This window comes from Sus scrofa, chromosome 5 (genome assembly GCF_000003025.6).
Source record: "Sus scrofa isolate TJ Tabasco breed Duroc chromosome 5, Sscrofa11.1, whole genome shotgun sequence".
NCBI lineage: Eukaryota > Metazoa > Chordata > Mammalia > Artiodactyla > Suidae > Sus > Sus scrofa.
The window spans coordinates 29084251-29106602 of NC_010447.5; the positions used below are offsets into that span (position 1 = coordinate 29084251).

Here is a 22352-nt window from a genome sequence, read left to right on the forward strand (position 1 = left end):
AGCTGCCGGCTTACATCTCAGCCACAGCAATGCAGGATCCAAGCTGCATCTTCGACCTACACCAGAGCTCACGGCAATGCTAGATCCTTAACCCACTGAGCAAGGCTAGGATTGTGTCCTCATGGATACAAGTCAGGTTCGTTACCACTGAGCCACAATGGGAACTCCATGTGTGTGTTCTTGCTGTCACTAATTCCTTGAGAGAAGGGGGTTATAACTTCTATTTCAGCCCCATAGAATTGCTATGGGAGACGTGGTCCGGTTTTACAGGTGTTGGGATTGTCAGGGAGGACGAGCCTGCATCCTGTCCCTGCCTGAGTTCTCTATCAGTTGAGAAGACTGGAGTGAGGAGAGAGATCAGAATTCACCTTTACTGCAGATAAAGCCGATATGTAAAACGTAGCTTTTCCTCGTGGGCACGTGGCCTTTCCAAGGCTGCCCTCCTGTGTGGCCTTGGGATGGCCCCCACTACGGGGTCAGAGCCGAATGGCGGCCCCCACTGGGGACTGAGGGAGGGGCTGGCTATACACACATGCCCACTTTCTTCTTCCAGACTCTGCTCCCATTCTCCTTCCTTGTGAGATTGATGGGTGGAGAGAGAAAAAGCCTTCTTTCTTTTTTAAAAGGTAAGAAAATGACACCTGGAGAGGTTCTGCACTTTCCTGGGGTCACCCAGCTAGTTGGCAACACATTTTCCTTCTGGACTCTAGAGGCCATTTGGTGAGTAGAAAGGACATGGTTTTGGGGTTGGCCAGGCCTCACGGTCACATGCTACCTCTGTAATCTTTGCCTTGGTTTCTGCATCTGTACAATGGGGTTAAACTTTCTGGCACAAGGGCTCTTAATGGTTGCAGTAGCTCTAACCTGTGTTTTATAACTTGGGCTGGTGCTCCATTTCCTCAAGTCAGCTGTGCACACACCACCGTGCCAACCTGGGGCATTTACTAAACCACCAGTTCTTTCTCTCTCTCTCTCTCTCTCTCTCTCTCTCTTTTTTTTTTGGGTCTTTTTAGGGCCACACCCACAGTACATGGAGGTTCCCAGGCTAGGGGTTGAATTGGAGCTACAGCTGCCAGCCTATACCACAGCCATAGCCACAGCAACGCCAGATCTGAGCCGCATCTGTCACCTACACCACAGGTCCTGGCAACGCCAGGTCCTTAACCCACTGAGCAAGGCCAGGGATTGAAACCACGTCGTCATGGATGCTAATCGGATTCATTTAACCACTGAGCCACGAAGGGAACTCCACCAGTTCTTTCTCTTTAATCCTGGCTCCGAGCCTCAGAAAACTTGGGGACTGGGGGATGGTTTTCAGCAGAGTGGGACTTGGGTGTTGACTATTTTGATTTTGTTGTTTTGGAAGAAAAGAAAAATTGCTTCTAAGAAGTAAAGTCCTAAATTGAAAGAATTTTACATGTCACACGTACCCTAGAAAAACCTGCCTCCCACCTGGAACTGATTGTGTAGTCAGGAGTTGAAAGTGGCCTGTTTAACTTTGGGGAACTCATGCCTTTCAAATCTAAGTACTCTCATTTCTTTTCTAGGACATTTTTAAAGTAGCTGTTTAAAAAAAAAAATTTTTTTTTAATGTCTTAAGTGACTCTATGTAACAGTGAAGGGGGCGCCTGGGCGAAAGGGTGAAAAGGCAAAACACTGACATCTGTGTGCAGGGGGCTGGCCCAGAGCCTCAGGAGGTGGTGTGATGTCGTCCTTGTCCTTGAGGTTCCTCTGATGCACTGGCGGAAACAGTTCCCAGTTGCCCTCCAGGACACTGTTGTTTGAGGCGATGCCCCACATGGGGACAAGGATGCAGCTCTAAGCAGGCGCATATCCTGTGCTGAAGGCTGTGTGTTGATCCTCCACTTTCAGTGTCTGCTCCTTGCTTCCTGTGCAGACCTTCTGAAGCCCACACACCCTAGATCCCCAGGCTTGTTTCAGACCCCTAATGCCGGACATTCCTTAAATTCAATTCGGTTCCCAGCTCAGCTCCCCCTCTCCCTGCTCCCCCATCCCCACCCCACCCCAGCTGTGCCTGACCTCGCCCAGAGTGGAGGGGGTCGCCCAGAGTGGAGGGGGTCGTGGGGGTGGCTGGCAGCTGTGTCATGGTCCCCAGCCCTGAGGAAAGGTGGGGCAGGGAGGGCACTTCCTCCAGGCCTCGGGCTTCCTGTGCACGCCTGGAGGAAAACAGAGCTGGAGGGTGTGTGAACCCTCAGGTTGTACAAGTGGCAGAAACATTCCTGCACAACAAAGAAAGTTTAAATTGCTTGTCAATTCCCCACCCGCCCAAATTAATGGCAATTCAGGGTGGCGGGAATACAGCTTTTATTTATACATTGGTCCACTGATAGGGTGATGTTTAAAAAGCAGCTTTTCCTTTTGTCAGTCCTTAGCAATAACAATTTTTTTTTTTTTTTTTTCCTGAAATAGCTAGAGAAGGCTTCTTTATTTTCCAGACCTCAGTGGCCTGTTTTCACCTGGGAGAGCTCTGGTGTGCTCTCTCCAGCAGCTTCCATATGTTGACCTCTGTAAGTGCATCTGGCTGCCAGCATTAGCTTTACCACATTGGCGCCTCTGTTCTCAGGGTCAGAGTTGTTTCTCTGGGGTTGAGGGCAGTCGGCACATCAAAGCGTGTTCAGTTATTCTGGCAGAGTGCTGAACTGCTCTGTGTTTACTTTTGTTTCCAAGGTTGTTTTTCAATTTAAATTTTTTTTTTTGTACATGAAAGTCTTTTTTTTTTTTTTTTCTCCTCACTAGATTCCTGCCCCCGCCCCAATGAACAGTTATACAGGGAAGTTTTTGAAAAATTTGTTAAAGTTTTGTTCAAAAAGAGGGGGAGGTGGGGAAGCCTCCATTCTTGCCAATCAGGCACAAACACTCTCAACGTTTTAGAATATTTTCTTTTGGTCTTCAGGCACATAGTTTGTTACACTGCATGTACAGTTTCTCCTCTGATGTATATATTCCCCCCCCCCACTAAAAACTCAATTTTGGCTTCATGTTAGCAGCTCCTGTATGGTCCCTTTTATGGTAAGAAAGTATCCAGTCATTTCCTTAATGCTGGACAGATAGCTTGTAATTTTTAAAAAATATTTATTTATTTATTTGGTCTTTTGTCATTTTAGGGCCACACCTGAGGCATATGGAGGTTCCCAGGCTAGGGGTGTCATCGGAGCTGTAGCCGCCAGCCTACGGCCAGAGCCACAGCAACAAGGGATCCAAGCCTCGTCTGTGACCTACACCACAGCTCACAGCCACACCAGATGCTTAACCCACTGAGCGAGGCCAGGGATTGAATTTATAACCTCATGGTTCCTAGTCGGATTTGTTTCCGATGCGCCACGATGGGAACTTCCAGTTTGTAATTGTTAAACTAGTTCTCTGTGGTCCTGGCCAGAATACCAGTTCCCTAGTAAACTACTAGTTGTGTTAGTGCCTCACCCTCTAAGATTCAGGTCAGATACTGTGTATCAGACACCTCAGCCTCCAGAAGCCAGTGATGCACAAGCCTCGGGGTCGGGGTCCCTCTGTGCTTTCACTGCCCTCGCCCTCCTCTTCTGTCTTCTTGGCTGAACTGGCTTTGAGTTGTAGGGACCTGCTGTGACTCGTCCTTGGCCCCTGCACGGACCAGCTGAATGTCCTCGGGCCCAGGAATTCTTTAAGCCTCCTTTTTCCTATTTGCAAAATAGGGACAAGAGGGATTCCCAAACACTAGTTACAATGTTGCTGAATCAGGTTGTGAAGGGTGTGGCTCAGTGTCTGGGACCTGGGTGATGTAGCTGCCACCACCCTCCTGGTGCTCAGCCCTTTCCACAGATTTCTGTTGGCTAATCATGCCCTTCCGGTTTGGGAAGACAAACCAGAAAGGAAGGGGAAGCAGAATGGAGCAGCTGTATTGAGAAGACTTTTTCTACTTCTCGGTGTGGAGTTCAAGTGCTCAGGGCACTGCCTGCCCGCCAAGGCAGAACCTCTGTCTGGGCTGGGATTGAGCCCCCTGGCTGGGGCAGTGAGGTGAGAGGGGTGGGCCCTGGATACTCTTCTGGCAAGGGGTCTGGCTCTGGGTGTCCCCTGACTCACCCCAAGCCTCTAACTCTGACATTCTTCTGATGACTTTCACTCCATCCACAGCTCAGCAGGAGGCAAGGAGGGGTTTCTGAAGAAAAGAGTTTTGTGGGTTTTTTTTTTTTTGTTTGTTTTGTTTTGTTTTTTTTTTTTTTTTGTCTTTCTAGGGCTGCTCCTGCGGTATCTGGAGGTTCCCAGGCTAGGGGTCGAATTGGAGCTGTAGCTGCCAGCCTACACCACAGCCACAGCAACGCAGGATCTGAGCCGAGTCTGTGACCTACATCACAGCTCACGGCAATGCCGGATCCTTAACCCACTGAACGAGGCCAGGGATCGAACCCACAACCTCATGGTTCCTAGTTGGATTCATTTTCGCTGTGCCATGATGGGAACTCCCAGAAAAGAGCATATTTAGAAATTCCTTATGGGAGGCTTGTGAAGGCACTTTAATCCACCTGATTTTTGTATGAATTGCTCTAACTTCTCTTTTAGTGACTCCAGAGTACTTTCACCTCCTTGCTAGGAAGGAGGAAGGTGATTCCTCAGGTAAAAACAGTACCTGAGGCTGCTGCGGTGGAGCTGAATCTGTAAATTGTTCCTTATATGCCCATTTTTTGCACAGATCTTTGTCCTCCTATGGTGGGAGGGCAGTGGGGGGATATTTTCTTTTTCTTCAATACATGGATGCAGAAGGAGGAATCCTTGTATGCTTATGCCTTAAGGGCTGCGAGCCGGCTTAATCAGAATAGCCGTCTTGAGTGCAGGGAAGTGCCACAGGGAAGAGAATTCAGGATGCTGTAGTGGGTTAAATTAATGGGAGCAAGAGTGAAATGAAATGCCTTAACCCCTCATGTGTCCTTTCACACTTTCAAGTTTGTCTATTAAAAGAAAACATTCATGGAGTTCCCACTGTGGCTTGGCAGGTGAAGAACTCAACATAGTGTCCATGTGGAAGGGGGTTCGATCCTTGCCCTCTCTCAGTGGGTTAAGGATCTGGCATGGCTGCAAGCTGTGGCACAGGTCACAGACGTGGCTGGGATCTGGTGTGGCTATGGCTGTGGCATAGGCTAGCTGCTATAGCTCTGATTCAACCGCTAGCCTGGAAACTTCCATAATGCTGGAAGTATGGCTGCAAAAAAAAAAAATAATAATAATAATGATAATAATAATTGTGGTCTGGACATGTGGCTTGGAAGGACTTCTGATTCTCTCCTTCCTGCTGTGATGCCACCTCTGCACCTTAGTTGGTATGAGAGTGAGCTCTAACAAGCGTGATATGGACGAGTGCATTGGTAAGGCTGCACTGAGTAGGGATGGAAGATGTACAGACCCAGGCCTTGAAGGAGCTGAATGTGACTGTCTCCCTGGACTGTCAACCTGAACATGTTGTTGTCATCTCCATTTTTAAATTCTTTCACCTGGAAACAAGAGAATCTAAGTTGCTCTTTTTTTTTTTTTTTTTTTTGTCTTTTTGCCTTTTTTAGGGCCACTCACATATGGCATATGGAGGTTCCCAGGCTAGAGGTCTAATCGGAGCTGCAGCCACTGGCCTACGCCAGAGCCACAGCAACGCGGGATCCAAGCCGCGTCTGCAACCTACACCACAGCTCATGGCAACGCCAGATCCTTAACCCACTGAGCAAGGCCAGAGATTGAACCTGCAACCTCATGGTTCCTAGTCAGATTCGTTAGCCATTGCGCCACGACGGGAACTCCTAAGTTGCTCTTAAATCTCCTTTTATTCCGTGTTGACAACTTAGACTTTGTACTGTAATTGGCAGGGAAGAAGACAGCAGGTACCTTGTGGATAAACTTGCTTCTGATAGTTTTCCTTGGAGTGCTGGTCTACAGACATTTCTTTTTTGCTTGAGACTCTGTCCTCTGTTCACATTAGGTTTCAGCTGGCAAGGTGACGCCTCTGTTTGTTTGCAAGTCTCTGCCCTTCGTTTTCAGATTCCTGCTGAGTTCCCCAGATGGGCTCCACCTGCCTCCTCCCTGGTTGCCACAGTGTTTCTTCCTGCTTCCCGTCTGGCTCCCCGCCAAATGAGCCTGCTGGTTTCCTTTCTCCGGAACCTTCCCTTCTTGCCAGGGTTCAAAGGTTTCATCAAGGATATGGTGGTCACCAGATCTGACCTCTTAACTCTGACCTTTGTAAGAGCCTCTAATATCCCCTGCTAACCTGAATTAGGGGACTGTGGCAATTAGCCACCCATGGAAAGGATGGCTGCTGGCTGACCCAGAGAGCCTTGAGCAGTGACTGTTTCTTTTTTTTTTTTTTTCTTTTCTTTTCTCTTCTGTCTTTCTGTCTTTCTTTCTGTCTGTCTGTCTGTCTTTCTTTCTTTCTGTCTGTCTGTCTTTCTTTCTGTCTGTCTTTCTTTCTTTCTGTCTTTCCTTCCTTCCTTCCATTTTTTGGTCACCCTTCTGCATATGGAGCTTCTGGGCCAGGGATCAGATATGAGCCGCATTCGCAACCTAAGCCTCTGCTGCGGCACCACTGGATCTTTAACCCACAGTGCCGGCCTGGGGATTGAACCCTCATTCCAGCGCTCCCAAGATGCTGCTGATCCCGCTGCACCACAGCAGGAGCTTTGAGCGGTGACTGTTTTAATCTAGAATTTAGGGCAGGCATTGTGTCCACCCCTCACCATTGTCGTGTCAGTCTCACTTTCCTCCTGGCTTCTCAGCCATCTCCTATATTTATTTTTCCAGTTAATTTTCCTGCTGCCCAGTGGGCTCTGTAAGTACTTGATCAGGGGCGTGTTGTAGATGGTACAGAATCTCAGGAAACTTACTGCTGAAAGGGACCATCATCCAGCGCTCTCCCAGTAATCAGGGACCCTGAACCTTGAGGCTGCGCCTTCCTTTGGAAACCCTAGAATCCATTCTGACCAAGACCTGAGAGGGCTGGGTCCAGGCAGGGGTGCCCGCTCACCTGAGGCCACATTCTTTCTCTTATTATCAAAGCTGATTAGCGGGATGTAGATGTGCTTGGCTCTGAAGTCTCTCCTAATCTTTTCTTTCTTTGTTGCCTAGAATTTAGAGAAAGCAAAGCCAGTGGTGAAATGTATCACCTTTCAGAAACGAATAGCATCTTAATTGACTCCCTTTGAAAACATGACAAACTGGGATTTCTAAGTCCGAGTGTAATCTGGTACCCTTGAGGTTGGGACCTCCAGCTGGGGCGTGCTGGGGAGACTGGTCCACCTCCAAGTTTGTTTTCTGGCTCCAAACAAACGAATGGCTGTTTGACGATTGGCACGCTACCCGGTTTTAAAAGTACAACCATATAGGGTATGGAAGACTGGTAACCAGGGGGTTTAAGAAGTGAGGTCATGGAAGGCCCAGATGAAACGCTTTTAATGGGTATCACGACAGCAATTAATCTTATTAACATGCCGGGCCCGGATCTGCTCTCCCTGCCCCGGGTGTGCAGAAGGTATTCGAGGGCAGGCTTTGAAGGACTCTCTTCTTTGATGGTGCAGATAGATGACAGAAGCGTATCAAACTTTGTATCTGGTATCATAAAGGCCTTTTGTGTGTCCGTGCAGATGCATTCAGTTTTGAGAAGCAAGTGAAAAAATCTTGATGCACGCTGGTAAGATGGACAAAAGAGGATGAGTTTTAAATGCAGTCTTGGAGCTGTGTTCCCTGGCCCCAGGCAGAACCAGTTGAAAAGGAGCGAAGCCCCTTTCTTGATGCCCAGCATCCAGCTCGTTCCACCTCCAGGAGTGAAAGATTTAAGAACATGTGGGTCGTTGGGAGGCAAGAGTAAACACAGGAAGCAACAAACGGCAGAAGGTGTCGTGATGCGAAATCTGAATTGCTGGGGTAGCACAGGGGTGCCGGAGATAGAGGTGAGTGAGGGCTGTTGTGGTTAGGAGGGCTTCCTGGGTGGGGTGGCCTCCAATAGGAGGGCCTCCAGGTGAGAGGCATGGTGGGGAGATGAGATAAGCAAGCCAAGGGGTAGGGTGGTGCAGTGGTAGGGGTAAGGCTGGAAGAATTTAAAGGCACTAGATGGCATGCTTTGATCTGTCTCTCTCTTTCCCTAGTGTGTGTAAAAGAAGACTAGTACAGTATTGCATCCTTATAAGGCTGCTGCCTGGTTCTGTTTTTGCAGTCCATTTTTTTTTTTTTAAGAAGTCCTCTAAAATACCCAGCTAGACTTCTGTCATTCTCTTTGTTATTTAACAAGTAGCCTTGGGGACAGAGGGGTTGTTTAAAATTGAGAGTTCAACAGATGTGGTTTGGGTGTGTGAATATTCTCTATTGAATGCGGAATCTACTTGCTAAGTAAATAATTGATAAAAGGAGTATCTGTTCCTGTATCATTATCTGTTCCTGTATCGTGTACCCATTTGCTCATAATTAAGGAATGTCACACTTAAAACATCATAAAAGGTCTGTTCTCTTGTTTATTTGTTTTGTGCCTATGAGGGTTTCTTACCTGCAGGACTTCTCAGAGCCTTTAGCATTCTAAAATGTATCAGGAATTAGTGGGGGGGGGGGAAGCAGAGGAGAAGGGGGATGACCCTTTCTGTCCACAGGGCGCCCTGCTAGTTGGCAGTGCTGTGTGCATTGCCCTTGCCCTCTTAGCTGCCCTCCGTTTGTCCATGTACTTTTTCTTCCCTGAGATAACACTGATGCATCTCTTAAACTAAGGAGGGTGAGGGGGCTGCTACATCCTTCCCTTCCTTTTTCTTTGCCATTGGAAACACTAGTAGCAAAAGTCCTAGATGGCTGTGTAGAAGAGTTGTCTACAAGGTAAATTTGGGCAAATGGATCCCTGAATCCTCATATAAATGGAAATAGAGCCCTAGCTCTATATCCTGCTGTTTAAAAAAAAAAAAAAAAAAAAAAGTCCTTCCATGTGGCAGGGGAAATAACCTAGAGTGGCCAGAATGAATCAGTGTGCCATGGCCAGACACCAAGATAAGCTTGAGTCTCTAGATATGGCACCTGGCCGACACAGTACCCTGGTGCCATGAGAATGCGGCAACACGCTGTGCTGCTTTTTTTTTGGCCGCACCAGTGGCATGGGGAAGTTCCCAGGGCAGGAAGCGAACCCATGCCACAGCCTCAATCGGAGCCGCTGCATTGACAACCCTGGATCCTTAACCCACTACACTACAAGGAAACCCCAGCATATACTGTGCTTCTAAGGTCAAGAACAGCAGCACCCAACACCCCAGAAACGTGTTCTAGTTCTGTCCTTGCTCCAGAACAGCTGTCTTTTTACTTTAATGTATTTTCCTTTGCTTTCTTTTTGTTCATTGACCCCGTGCACATCGCAGTCCAGCTTCACACCGTCTAGGAGAGTCCCCTAAGCCGCATGTGGTTCTACACACTTCAATTATTTGAGATTAAATAAAGTTTAAAACCCAGTCCCTCATTTTAAATGCTCCGATGCCATGTGTGGCTGATGGCTACTCTTTTTTTGGACATTGCAGATACAGAAAATTTCCATCCTTGTTGATAACATTGTTGGGTGGTGCTAGTCCTGCTTTGGGAAAACTTTCTGGGACCCTCAGCACCTCTGCCTGGTTGTGGTACTGCACGTGAGGAATGATGTCTGGCTGACACTCACTGTAAACACGAAGCTGTCTCCCAGAGTTCTTTGCGAACATATTCATCAGAGTTGAGCAAGACATGTTGTAGCCTAAAAAAGACCCTCTTGGGACTTTGTGTGTGACAGCCCTTCCTGTATTCATCACAGGGCTTCCACTTTGCACACCTAAAAGACTCTTAGGACAGTGTTTTCCTGCTAATCACACTTTAAAATCCAGTTCAGGAGCATCTAACCTGACTTCTCGAAAGTTTCTTTTGAGCCTCCCAAACGGCTTGCTCACCAACTCGTGAAAATCACCACTTCATATGGTGCTTCTGTGCAAACCTGCATTGATTGGCTTGTAGGTCCCTCCCTGGTTGTAGGAAAAAGATCTTTCTCCAGAGATGATTTTTCTCTTTTGTTTAGGCCCACGATACTTTGATGTCTCTGTTGGAACAGAGCCTGGAAGGAGGAGGTGAGGAGTCATTACCTAGACTCCATTCCACTCAAGCTATCCCTGAATTCCATTTGCAGCAGGGCCAACCACTCCAGGAAAGTGCGGTCTTAGGATAAAGGGTGCTTGATGATTTATTCCGTACCCAATGCAAGGCTGGCACTTGTCCATCTGTATTGCACTGAATACCCAGTCTGTATGGGTTATCGGTTGGTGACTGCCTGTTTCTACAACTGGAAAGCAGATAAAAAGGAGGAATTCATGAGTTTGGAATTGAGCCTCACTTTGGGAAGGCACCTCCCAAACTGGCCAGGGGTCGGCACTGCTTCTTGTCAGAGCAGTAGGACCACCAGTGGGGAGGTGGTGACACTCCTGACTGAGTGACTGTTGTGTTCCTGTCACCTGGACAGGGGCATATATTGTCTTCAGCTCCATCAGGAAATCTGTGCTCTTTGCATTTAAAAAAAGGATCTGTAGTTTTATCTCTTAAAGAGGTCTGTGATGCAGACAAAACAGAACACCACCACACATGCGCAGGAGTGGGGCAGGGAGTGAGACAAACTTGACTAGGCTACCAGCCAAGAAAAGGCAGGAAGGCAGGGACCACAGTGATCTCTCCTGGCTTTAAGTGCCTGGGACAGAGGCGGGTAACAGTAGGAGAACAATAGTTGTTGAGTAATGGGTTGTATTATATTTTCATTACATTCTATGAAGTTTATATGGTTTTGCACATTTTAAAGAGAAGGAAACCGAGACTCCGATTAGATATCTTTGCCTCTGGTCACACAGCTAGAATGGGGTAGAGCTGTGATTTAGACCTAAGTACGCCTAAGCTGCAGACCACATGCCCCCACTAGGCTCAAACAGCAGGAGCCATAGTCACCCCCCCATGTTATTCTCAGATGCTTTCTATTTGTTTGTTTATTCTTATATTTCTAACATGGCATTTTTTATTTTTAGATATTTTACGTTTTAATTCAGAATTTAAAAATACGCAGTTTAACATAGTTAGCAAAGTTGGACAAGTCAAATTTATATTATTTACAGATGGCCTTTTCTAAGCCTAGTTTGCTGGATTTTCCCTTTTTTTGTATTTATAAAAAATTTTTTTTGATCTTTTTGTCTCTTTCAGGCCACATCCATGGCATATGGAGGTTCCCAGGCTAGGAGTCAAATCTTGGAGCTGTAGCTGCCGGCTGACGCCACAGCAAAACGCCAGATCTGAACCACCTCTGTGACCTACACCACAGCTCATGGCAACACCTGATCCTTAACCTGCTGAGCGAGGCCAGGGATCGAACCTGCAACCTCATGGTTCCTGGTTGGATTTGTTTCCACTGTGCTGCAACGGGAACTCTTTTTTAAAATTTTTATTTATTTTTTAATACTGTGCTTTATACAGTGCTGTCAACTACATGTCAGTAAAACTGGAAGAAAAAACTAATTTGAATAACACGCAGAATTACAGAAAAGCTAGCATGGAGTACAGTGTCCAGGCCCTCCACCCAGGTCTGTAGGGGTCTGTATACCCCTGGACTGTCCCCTGGATGCTCCTTTCACATAGTCTGGGCTGTGCTGCCTGGGATTCCTGTGTGTCTGCGAGGGAGGGCGCGTCTCCTGAAAGTCACTGGGTGTAAAAACAGCAGTGTGACCCCACCCAGGAACTGAGGCAAAACCTGAGAGCAGCCCGCAGGGCGTGTGAGATGTAAACACCAGGGAGGTGTCCAAGCTTATAATTTTGCCTGGAAGAACTCTCCCTCTGAGAAACCCGAGGGCTGGGGGAACTGCAGAGCAAAGTGGCTTCTAAAGAAGGTGACCCGAAACTCCCCAAACAGACCCTCTCAGGCGTGGCCTCCTACCCTCCCCAGCTACCAGGGGCAATAACCCTTGCGTTCACAGCCTCCTGCTCTCAAGCCGTTCCCTCTCCTTGCTGTGCAGTTAACTGTGAATGTTTGCTTACCTGTATCTGTTCCACGCCCACCACACGGGGGTGCGTTTAGCCCTCTCTGGTTGTCACCTTGGTACTCACTGTGCCTGCTCCCCAGCTTCCCCGCCCCGGGTTCCCTGTTCTCCTCCTGCTCCTGCTGAGACAGCCCTATCCCCGAAGTCACTGTGTTGGGAGGAGAGGCAGGAGAGTTCTTTCCTGTGTGAGAGGAGAGGGGGGTCCCCTTTAAAGGGATAAGTAACTTGGACATTTTCCACATCAGGAGACTTTCTCCACTTCTGATGCGGAAAGAAACAGGTGTTCTCCACCCTGAGGCCTGAACTTGTGACTCCTGTGCCTTTTCTTCTGCTGCCAGACTCCTTCCAAGGGAGGAACCTTGATTAGTTATCATCTTGCAGGCTTTTTCCTTTGGCCTTCCTCACTCAAACTCCTCCTGTGCTGGGCAGGAAGCACCGGGAGGGCGGAGGTGGTAACTGGCGGCCCCACGCTGGGGCAAAACCCAGCCTTCAGCTTCTGCTCGGCAGGTACTTGCTGAAGGAATAGGCCTTGTCTATGGCCTTGGTGTATAATTGCTACCTCAGTTGACTTAAAAATACAAGGTCACATAATAGTAGGTCTGAGGTGGCAGCTACTTAAAGTAGGGTCTGAATTGCTGGACAGGAATTGAACATGGGCTGCAGCAGTGAAAGTGCTGAATCCTAACCACCAGACCTCCAGGGGGCTCCCAAGAATGTAGTTTTGTTGTTGTTGTTGTTTTGGTCTTTTTAGGGCCACATCCATGACACATGGAAGTTCCCAGGCTCCGGGTTAAATCAGAGCTGCAGCCACCGGCCTACACCACGGCCATAGCGACACCACGAGATCAGAGCCGCGTCTGTGACCTACACCACAGTTCATGGCAATGCCAGACCCTTAACCCACTGAGGGAGGCCAGGGATCAAACCCACTTCCTCATGGATGTCAATCAGTTTCGTTACCTCTGAGCCACTACAGGAACTCCAAGAGTGTAGATTTTAAAGTTCTCATCGTAAGAGGAAAAAAAAAACAAAACAAAATGGTGTGATGATGGGTATTAACTAAATCTACTGTGGTGATTGTGTATGTGTGTGTGCAGGCATATGTGTGTAAGCAGTATGGTGTACACCTGAAACAAATACAGTTGTCATATGTTAGTTATATCTCAATTTAAAAATATAATGGTATAAAAATATTGAATCACTATGTTATATACCTGGAACTAATACAATGTTGTAAGTCACTTATACTTCAATTAAAAAAATATATTGGGAAACCCTTTAGGTTTTAGCTACTCATTTGGGATTTTCCTTCCAATTGATCCTTTTTTTTTTTTTAATTCGAAAGCTTTTTTTTTTTTTTTTTAAAGGGCCGCACCTGCGGCATATGGAGGTTCCCAGGTTAGAGGTCTAATTGGAGCTACAGCCACAGGCCTACACCACAGCCACAGCAATGCCAGATCCGTGCTGCGTCTGCGACCTATACCACAGCTCCCCAAAATGCTAGATCCTTTAACCCACTGAGCAAGTCTGGGGATCAAACCCACACCTCATGGTTCCTAGTCGGGTTTGTTTCCACTGCGCCACAATGGGAGCTCCCAGTTGATCTTTTAATAATAAGATTTTAGCTTTGGGAGGGGTGTTGGAGATCTTTGGGTCCAGCTCTCTTCTGTTACTGCTTCCTACAGTTTCTGGGGTTTTTCATCTCTGAGAAGGTGGAGTTGTAACACAAGCAGGTCTCAGTTTTCTGCACGTGGTTGACCCAGGGCAAGTTCCTCTTCCTAGACTGACTTTCTCCTTAAGCTTCTGGGAATGCTGACATGAGGGGGGCTCAGGGTGGATGCTAAGTCCAGTAGCATCAGCAAAACCTGTGACTGAGAACTCACCAAAATGACCTGAGCACCTTGCCCTTGGCTCTTAATCACTCCCCTCACCTTTTTTTCTTCTCATTCTTAGGCTTGTCTCTTCTTTCTAAAGGGGTAAGCCCCCAGGGCACGTGTATGCTCCAATATTTGTGCAGTTCACCTTTGTGTGTTTGTATTGGTGAGTTATTGGTTTCCTCTATTCCTTGAGTGGAATCGTCGGATCCCATTGGTTACACCAGTGAAAGCTAATCTTTGCCAACAGAAAGTCAGGAAGCACCTTGGACACCTCCACTCCACTGTCTTTATTGGATAGGAAATGAGGGAGCAGACTCCGGGTTTGTTTGTTTGTTTTGTTTTGTTTTGCTTTGAATATTTACTACTGGGTTCGTAGCCCAGGACATGGAATTAGTTGGCCATAGACCTTGGACTAGGTCTGGCTGGAGTGGACACTTTCCCAGCATCCTTTGCCCTGTTAATGTCACATCCCACACCCATGAAATGGAAACTCACTCTCTCTTTTTTTTTTTTTTTGCTTTTTTGGTCACACCCACAGCATATGGAAGTTCCTGGGCTGAGGATCGAACGTGAGCTGCCTCTGCAGGGACACCGATCCTTAACCAGGTGGGGATTGAACTGCAACACCGCAGAGGCAAGCCGGATCTTTAACCCACTGTGCCACAGCAGGAACTCTGAAAGTCTCTTATTATATACTCTTTTGTGTGTCTTAAAAACAATATTTGTTCCATTTTATAATTATTTGTTTTTTTTTAATTGAAGGATTATTGATGTATAATGTTTTGTTTCAGGCGTACAGCAAAATGATTCAGTTATATATATGTATATCCTTTTTCAAGTTCTTTTCCATCATAGGTTATTACAAGATGTTGAATATAGTTCCCTGTGCTATACAGTAGGTCCTTGTTGTTTACCTGTTTTATATGTAATAGTGTGTATCGGTTAATCCCAAATTCCTACTTTATCTCTTCCCCTTCTTAGTATATACTTTTTAGGATTTGCTTTAGAGTTTTGGACAGTTCATAGTAAAAAAAAAAAAAAAGCATATTGAAACGACTGTTTCATTTTCTACTTTAGCTCCAGCCTACAGCTGGCTAACTGTGGATTGGAAAGGGCAGGGTAAGCAGAGAGATGTGATGCGTTTTAAATTTCCTTGGAAATATCCATTGAAGCTTCCGAAAAGTTATTTTAATCTACGCCTTTGTTTTCCCCACTAACCATTGACACCAAAATAAGGTTGCTTTGAGGTGGCCCTCTGGCAGAGAGAATGCTCCCAAGGGCCTTTGAGACTTGCTCCCAAAGCTGGGCGGTGAGCACACTATCCTGTGCTGCTGTTCCCAGTCCCTCCCAGCACTGAGCGTGCAGACCCACTAGACAGAGCTGAAAGCTTCCCAATAGCTCCCGCCATGGACCTTGCAGACCCACTAGGACAGAGCTGGAGTCGAAAGGTTACTGAGATGACTTGTGGTTGGCACACCCTTCTCGTGTCTGTGATCAAGGAACTTGAGACTTGAGTGGATTGAGAGCCATATTATAGCCTTAAAGTGTTCCTACAAGTTCTGTCCTGGCCCGTCCAGGTGCATCCCTAACCCCAGCTCACGTGCACAGGTGAGAACAAATGGCTGCTTGGATGATCTCCAGCGGTGAGGATGGGGTGATGGATCTGGCTGGAAAAGAGGTACCTTGGTAAAGGTTTTGTTTGGGGGTGTAAATCATCCAATTTTACTCTTCTTCCTCTCTGTCTTGAAGATTCTTAGGACCCTTCATCTTTCTGGATGGAGCTGCTTCTCAGGTTTGAATCTGACCATGCAGCCTTTCTTTATGAATTCAAACAGCCACCTGGGAGTGGTAGGGTCCTGTTTGATTTAGTGGAAATGACATAGAAGACATGGATTAAAATGGAGCTCATTCTCTTACCGTTTGGGTTGTCCCCAGACAAGCCACTTGACCTCTGTAAGTCTTGGTGTTCCCGTCTGTAACATGGGGATGCTAATTGCTGAGGATAAAGGAGGATACTGTGAGGAAGTACTTGGAGTTATTGGGGGTTGAGGGTTGCTGGGCTTTGGGATCGGGTTTTTCAGAAAAGTTCCAGCACTTCCACAAAGCAGTTTCTTTCTTTCTTTTTTTTTTTTTGTCTTTTTGCCATTTATTGGGCCGCTCCCACGGCATATGGAGGTTCCCAGGCTAGGGGTCGAATATCAGAGCTGTAGCTGCCGGCCTACACCAGAGCCTCGGCGACTCGGGATCCAAGCCGCATCTGCAACTGACACCACAGCTCACAGCAACTCCAGATCCTTAACCTACTGAGCAAGGCCAGGGATGGAACCCGCAACCTCACGGTTCCCAGTCGGATTCGTTAACCTCTGAGCCACGACAGGAACTCCAGCAGCTAAGCTTCTATACGCAGGGTTTTTGTTTGTTTGTTTGCTGCGTGCACCCTGGCATGCGAACGTTCTTGGGGCTGGACATCGAACCCGGCCCATAGCAGTTACCCAAGCCGCTGCAGTGACAGTGCTGTGTCCTTAACTTGCTGTGCTACAGGAGAACTTCTATTATTAGAAGGCGTTAGAACTTGATCTCACGTGGAAGCCGGGGTAAACACGCTCCACTTGGTCAGGTTGCCGGGAGACGTAGACGCGGTCTAAGTCCGCCGCCTGGTGTACCTGGTTTCATGGGGCCACTGTGCTCTGAAGCGCGGTCATCTGTGAGGATGTATTGGCCATTATGCAGTGTCCTGCGCTGGTTGAGCTCTCTAGACAAAAACAGTGAGTTTTTTCCACAGTACCGAGAGGATTTAAATGAAATCCTCCGCTCCAGAGTGTGGGGAGGCAAGGGTGGGGTGAGACCGGAGGGGTCGGGCTGGAGCGTGGGAGGGTGCCGGAAGTCTGGCTCCTTGTATCTTGACAGGATTTGTTTGGGAGATTAAATTACTTCCTGGTAGTTGTGTAGAATTTGACAAGTCAGTGATGAGTGCCAGTATGATGCTTATTATCTACCATACTTTTTGCTGATAAAGATTGTAAAACAATAAAGATCATAAAGCTAGAAGGATTTGTTGAAGAGAAGCCTTTGGTATGTGCCTTTATTGTTGACAATAGAAGTAGGGAATCCGGCAGGTGCTCTTAGGAAAGGATGTTTTTTGCAGAAGACAATTTTGCAAGATAATATTTAATGAAGCATTGCTTTTAGTCAATGGCAAAGTAGTTTTTATCTATCTTTTGGAAAGAATGTAGCCCAAAGGAATGAGAACCATACTTGGTGGATGAACCTGGAACATTTGAAAGTGAAAGGGGAACATGTGTGTGTGTGTGTGTGTGTGTGTGTGTGTGTGTGTGTGTGTGTGTGTGTGTGTGTGTAGGTAAAGTGCTCCATGGTGGTTCTTATGTGGAATGTAAAAGGAATCCTGGCTTGTCTGCCTTTTTTTAAATGTGTTTGCTCATGTGTGACATGAATTATTTTTCTTCTAGGATGTGGAAAAAGAGAAGGAAACCCACAGTTACCTCAGCAAAGAGGAAATCAAAGAGAAAGTGCATAAGTATAATTTAGCAGTCACAGACAAGTTGAAGATGACCTTGGTAAGCGCCTCTGATGATAATAATAATAATAATAATAACAATAATACTGTTTAGATTGACTCACATCAAAGACAAATATAAGTTGTTGCTACTACACATCTGTTTTGAAATCTCTGAATCACACTTGCAGAAGTTTAATGGTCACGTCCACAGGACTGGCAAGTGGGATAGTTCTCCATCTTTAACATGAAAAGTGTATTTTGTCATAGCTTTCTCTTAAAATCAGTCAACATGTCTTAAAATTTTATTTTAAAGATATTAAGAACCCTGAGGATTGTTAGCATTGAGGGTAAACCTTGCCTGTTGAACAGATGGGCGGTAACTCAGATTCTCATAAGGCCTTAGATAACGCTTTATCTTGTGTAAATAAATTCGGGAATGTCAGGAAAATGGTTTTGTGCCCGTGGATTGGGATATAATGAGCTCAGATTTCTCTCAGTTGACTGTCGGTGTAAGATGAAGTTATGTCACGTTGTTGTTTCAGGCTCCGGCGGCGGCAGCTTTGTGCAGTTGCTGTTTGAAGCTGGGGGTGAGGGGAGTGAGAGTGTAGGAGGCAGAAGCACAGGCTTGGTGACAAAGCCAGATGCTTTTGTCCCTCTACCTGGTCTGGCCTCGAACAGCCACTGGCTGACTTTCCTTGAGGCACTGCCCGCCCTTGGTGACAGCATCCAGGGCCTTGGACCTCTGCCTGGCCGTCTCTCGACTGTGAACTGACAGAGTTCAGTCAAGGACAGGGTGACCTGGTGAGAACAGACCCTACGGAATGCTGTGACCCTTGGAGAGGCGCTTTTAAATATAAACCCCTGTGATAAAGGATCCCTCCCCGGTGGGACTCCGCCAAAAAGGGGAGATGGGAAGATGATCTCAAGATTATTCCTCCTTATTCCAGCGGTCATACTTCCTTTTCAGACATGTTTTCATCACAGCAGAAAAATTCCACATCCTCCCCACCTTCCCCTTGGAGATTAAAACAGGTTCAGGTTTCAATGGTTTTCAAAGATTAAAAATGTGAAGTGTTGTATAATACTTTCCACAAGAATGAACGACTGAATGAGTATTATAAATTGATTCTGTGTTGGAGTTCCCATCGTGGCTCAGTGGTTAGCAAACCAGACTGGCATCCATAAGGACATCCCTGGCCTCGCTCAGTGGGTTAGGAATCCGGCGTTGCCCTGAGCTGTGGTGCAGGTCGCACGTTGCTGTGGCTGTGGTGTTGGCCGGCGGCTACAGTTCCGATTAGACTCCTAGCCTGGGACCCTCCATATGCCAAGAGTGTGCCCTAAAAAAAGACAAAAATCGATCTTGTGGAAAGGAAGAAAAAGAATGGACCATAAAGGAGGTTTCTCATGTTCTGTGTATAACACTCGAAGATCTGTTTAAATAAAATACTATAATATTTTTTTTTCCTAAGCATACTACAAGTAAAAAGAAAAGGTGAGGACAAAATCAGTATAGCTATTTTTAGCAACTAAGAAATAATTCTACTACCAATTAAGACAAGAGCTAGGAGTTCCCGTCGTGGCGCAGTGGTTAACGAATCCGACTAGGAACCATGAGGTTGCGGGTTCGGTCCCTGCCCTTGCTCAGTGGGTTGGCGATCCGGCGTTGCCGTGAGCTGTGGTGTAGGTTGCAGACGCGGCTCGGATCCCGCGTTGCTGTGGCTCTGGCGTAGGCCGGTGGCTACAGCTCCGATTCAACCCCTAGCCTGGGAACCTCCATATGCCGCGGGAGCGGCGCAAGAAATAGCAGCAACAACAACAACAACAAAAAGACAAAAGGCAAAAAGACAAAAAAAAAAAAAAAAAAAAAGACAAGAGCTAATAAACTCAGTAAGTCAAAATCTTTTTTTATTTTTATTTTTTTTTGAGGGGAGGGGGCGCTGCTCCTGTTGACATATGGAAGTTCCTGGGCCAGGGATGGAACCTGCATCACAGCCATGACCCAAGCCGCTGCAGTGAAATGCCAGTTCCTTAACCCACTGTGCCACAAGGAAACTCCTGCACATACTAAATATATGCAGTTTTTTACATAAAAAGTTATACTGCAGTAAAGGTGTTAAAAACATTTATATAGGAGTTCTCTGTCACCGTTGTGGCTCGGGTTCTATCACTGGCCCAGGAACTTCCACATGCCACAGGTATGGCCAAAAAAATTATATAAATATATATGTATATATAGAAGGAGATATCAATAACCTGTTAAATCAGTAAAGACAAATGCTTGGGAGTTGCTGTTGTGGTTCAGCAGTAACAAACCCGACTACTATCCATGAGATGTGGGTTCGAGCCCTGACGTTGATCAGTGGGTTGGGGATCCAGTGTTGCCGAGAGCTGAGGTGTAGGTGGCAGACGAGGCTTGGGTCCCACGTTGCTGCGGCTCTGGCGTAGACTGGTGGCTGCAGCTCCAATTCGACCCCTAGCGTGGGAACTTCCATATGCTATGGGTTTGGGGGGGGGGGGGGGGGGGGGAAGACAAAGGCTTATGTTATACTGTCCATCATTCACATTGTAGCTTGAATTTGTTTTAAAAATATTGGTGTGTGAGGTGCCTGCAATGCATTGTGTGTCCCCTGCTACACAGGCTATATGCTATGTAAAAAAAAAAAGCTTAAGCAAAACTGTTCATCTCTGGTGCATATAATGGCCACTAGGAATGAAAATAGCTTGTTTGCCTATTGCCTGCTCCTTGTTACTTGAGTATTTCCAAGTCCTAATTGTGACTTTCCTTTTTTGTGTACTAGCTGACCATCTGTTGGACATGTTTCCTTTGAGCACGGAGCCTCGACCTATCCCCAAGCTTTTAATAAGCCCCCTGGTTTGGCCAGCGTTGGCGCCAGGGGATCGTAACCTCCCCTGTGGGCTCTGGACTTTCCCGTGTAGCTGCAGAGGCTAAGTGCAGACTTGGGTCGCCCCATCTGCCCTGCAGGCCTTGCCTCTGGAAGTGCTTTGCCGGAGCCTGTTACCCCCCGCAAAGTCCTTCCCTGAGGGCCCCCAGTTAGTGAGGCCCCGCCACAGAGCTGTAAAAGGCGAGAACAAGAGAAAGAGTGTTTCACATTCCTTTTTTGTGTGGTTTCGATGTGCTCCTTCCCTAAGATGCCCAAGTGTGTGTTTCTCTTCCTGCTTCAGAATTCAAATGGGATTTACACTGGCTTCATCAAAGTGCAGATGGAACTCTGCAAGCCTTCCCAGTCTTCTCCGAACCCTGGAAAACTCGCTCCCAGCAGCAACGGCTACATGAACACGCTTCACATCAGCAGCACCAACACTGTCGGGGAGGTGATCGAGGCCCTGCTCAAAAAGTTCCTTGTGACCGAGAGCCCTACCAAGTTTGCACTTTATAAGCGGTGTCACAGGGAAGACCAAGGTACACAGCTGGGCTTCGAGTGAAAATGGTCCCGGCTTTTATTTACATCTTTCAGCCTCATCAGTGAAAGGAAGGCTAATGGGTGTGTCTGTTTCGGTTATGTCAGGGCCCAGAGACAGATTCTGGAATAAATGGTGATCACAGCATGAGTGAATGCTCTCTGGCTGGCTGTGTTTTTTTGGTTTTTTTTTTTTTTGGCTTTTTGTTTTTTAAGGCCATACCCATGGCATATGGAGGTTCCCAGGGGGCTAATGGGAGCTGTAGCTGCCAGCCTGTGCCACAGCCACAGCAGTGCAGGATCCAAGCCGCATCTGTGGCCTACACCACAGCTCACAGCAATGCTGGATTTTTAACCCACTGAGCAAGGCCAGGGATTGAACCTGCAACCTCATGGGTACTAGTCAGATTTGTTAACCTCTGAGCCACGACAGGAACTCCTGTTTGTGTTTTGGAGTTGGACAGTTGTGGGTCTGAGAAACTCAGAAGTATCCATATGTGATGGGCATTTATGGAGGATTTTGTTATATCCACAGGGGGAGAGCCTTTTTTTTTTTTTTTTTTTTTTTTTTTAAAGGGCCACACCCAGGGCATATGGAAGTTCCTAGGCTGGGAGTCAAATTGGAGCTATAGCCCCTGGCCTACACCTCAGCCACAGCAACATAAGATCTGAGCTGCATCTGAGACCTACACTACAGCTCAGGGCAACGTTGGATCCTTAACCCACTGAGTGATGCCAGAGATCGAACCCGCATCCTCATGAATGCTGGCTGGGTTCATTTCTGCTGAGCCGTGACGGAACTCCCAGCATTTTTTTTCTCTTTTTGACTGCTTTTATTTTAATGCTGTTTCAGACAGAACAGAAAGCCTCTGTTCTTGAGTTTTCAATAGCATACTCATTCAGTGTGGAGGGTTTGGTAGACTTGCATTTCTGAGACCTGAGGATGAGGAGGCACACGTGTATTAGTGCACCTCTCAGACCCACGTGAATGGCACAGCCCCCGGCTCTCCTTTCCCCTTAGCCCACCTCTCTAGCTGTTACCTTGGGGACCTCGGTACCCTGGTCCCCCAGGAGCACATGCAGTGGGTGAGTTACATTTTGATCTGAGGTCTGCTTGTCTGAACTTCATACCCACAATAAAGAGAATATTAAAAGGCTGCATGAAGCCAAATAAGAGATTCCAGATCAGGTCATCATTGAGCAGAAATTGATAGCCAGGGTGGATGACAGTGATTTAGTGATTCACTGAGTACTAATTTGAAAATGGTGTATGTTTGAGCATTTGAGCTGACCCTAGTTTTTCTGGGTAGAGCCTTGAGCAGCTGTAGCAGAAAATACACTCACCTTGGCATCGTGTGAAATGTCTTTTGGCTGCCTGGGGATGAAACCCAGGTAGTTGCTGAGTATCAGCATGTTTCTTCAACACATTCTGTGGGCTGGCTCTGCAGACTGCAGACACAAATAGGCCAAGTTTTCTGTTGTCCAGCAGCCACAGGCTCGGCAGCAGTGTACATCA

At 47.0% G+C, this 22352-nt stretch overlaps 1 protein-coding gene across 3 annotated transcripts in view; it reads left to right on the plus strand.

The window, feature by feature from the left end:
- The window catches only part of RASSF3 (Ras association domain family member 3), a 164108-nt gene that overhangs the window by 134464 nt on the left and 7292 nt on the right, over window positions 1-22352 (plus strand). For 2 of the 3 annotated variants that reach the window (XM_021091945.1, XM_021091946.1), the window contains 2 exons: window positions 17368-17475; window positions 20601-20838. In XM_021091945.1, the coding sequence (XP_020947604.1) occupies window positions 17368-17475; window positions 20601-20838 (346 nt within the window). Of the gene's footprint in view, window positions 1-6439; window positions 7917-17367; window positions 17476-20600; window positions 20839-22352 lie in introns of those variants that run through there. The other variant, XM_021091944.1, reaches the window with a different exon arrangement.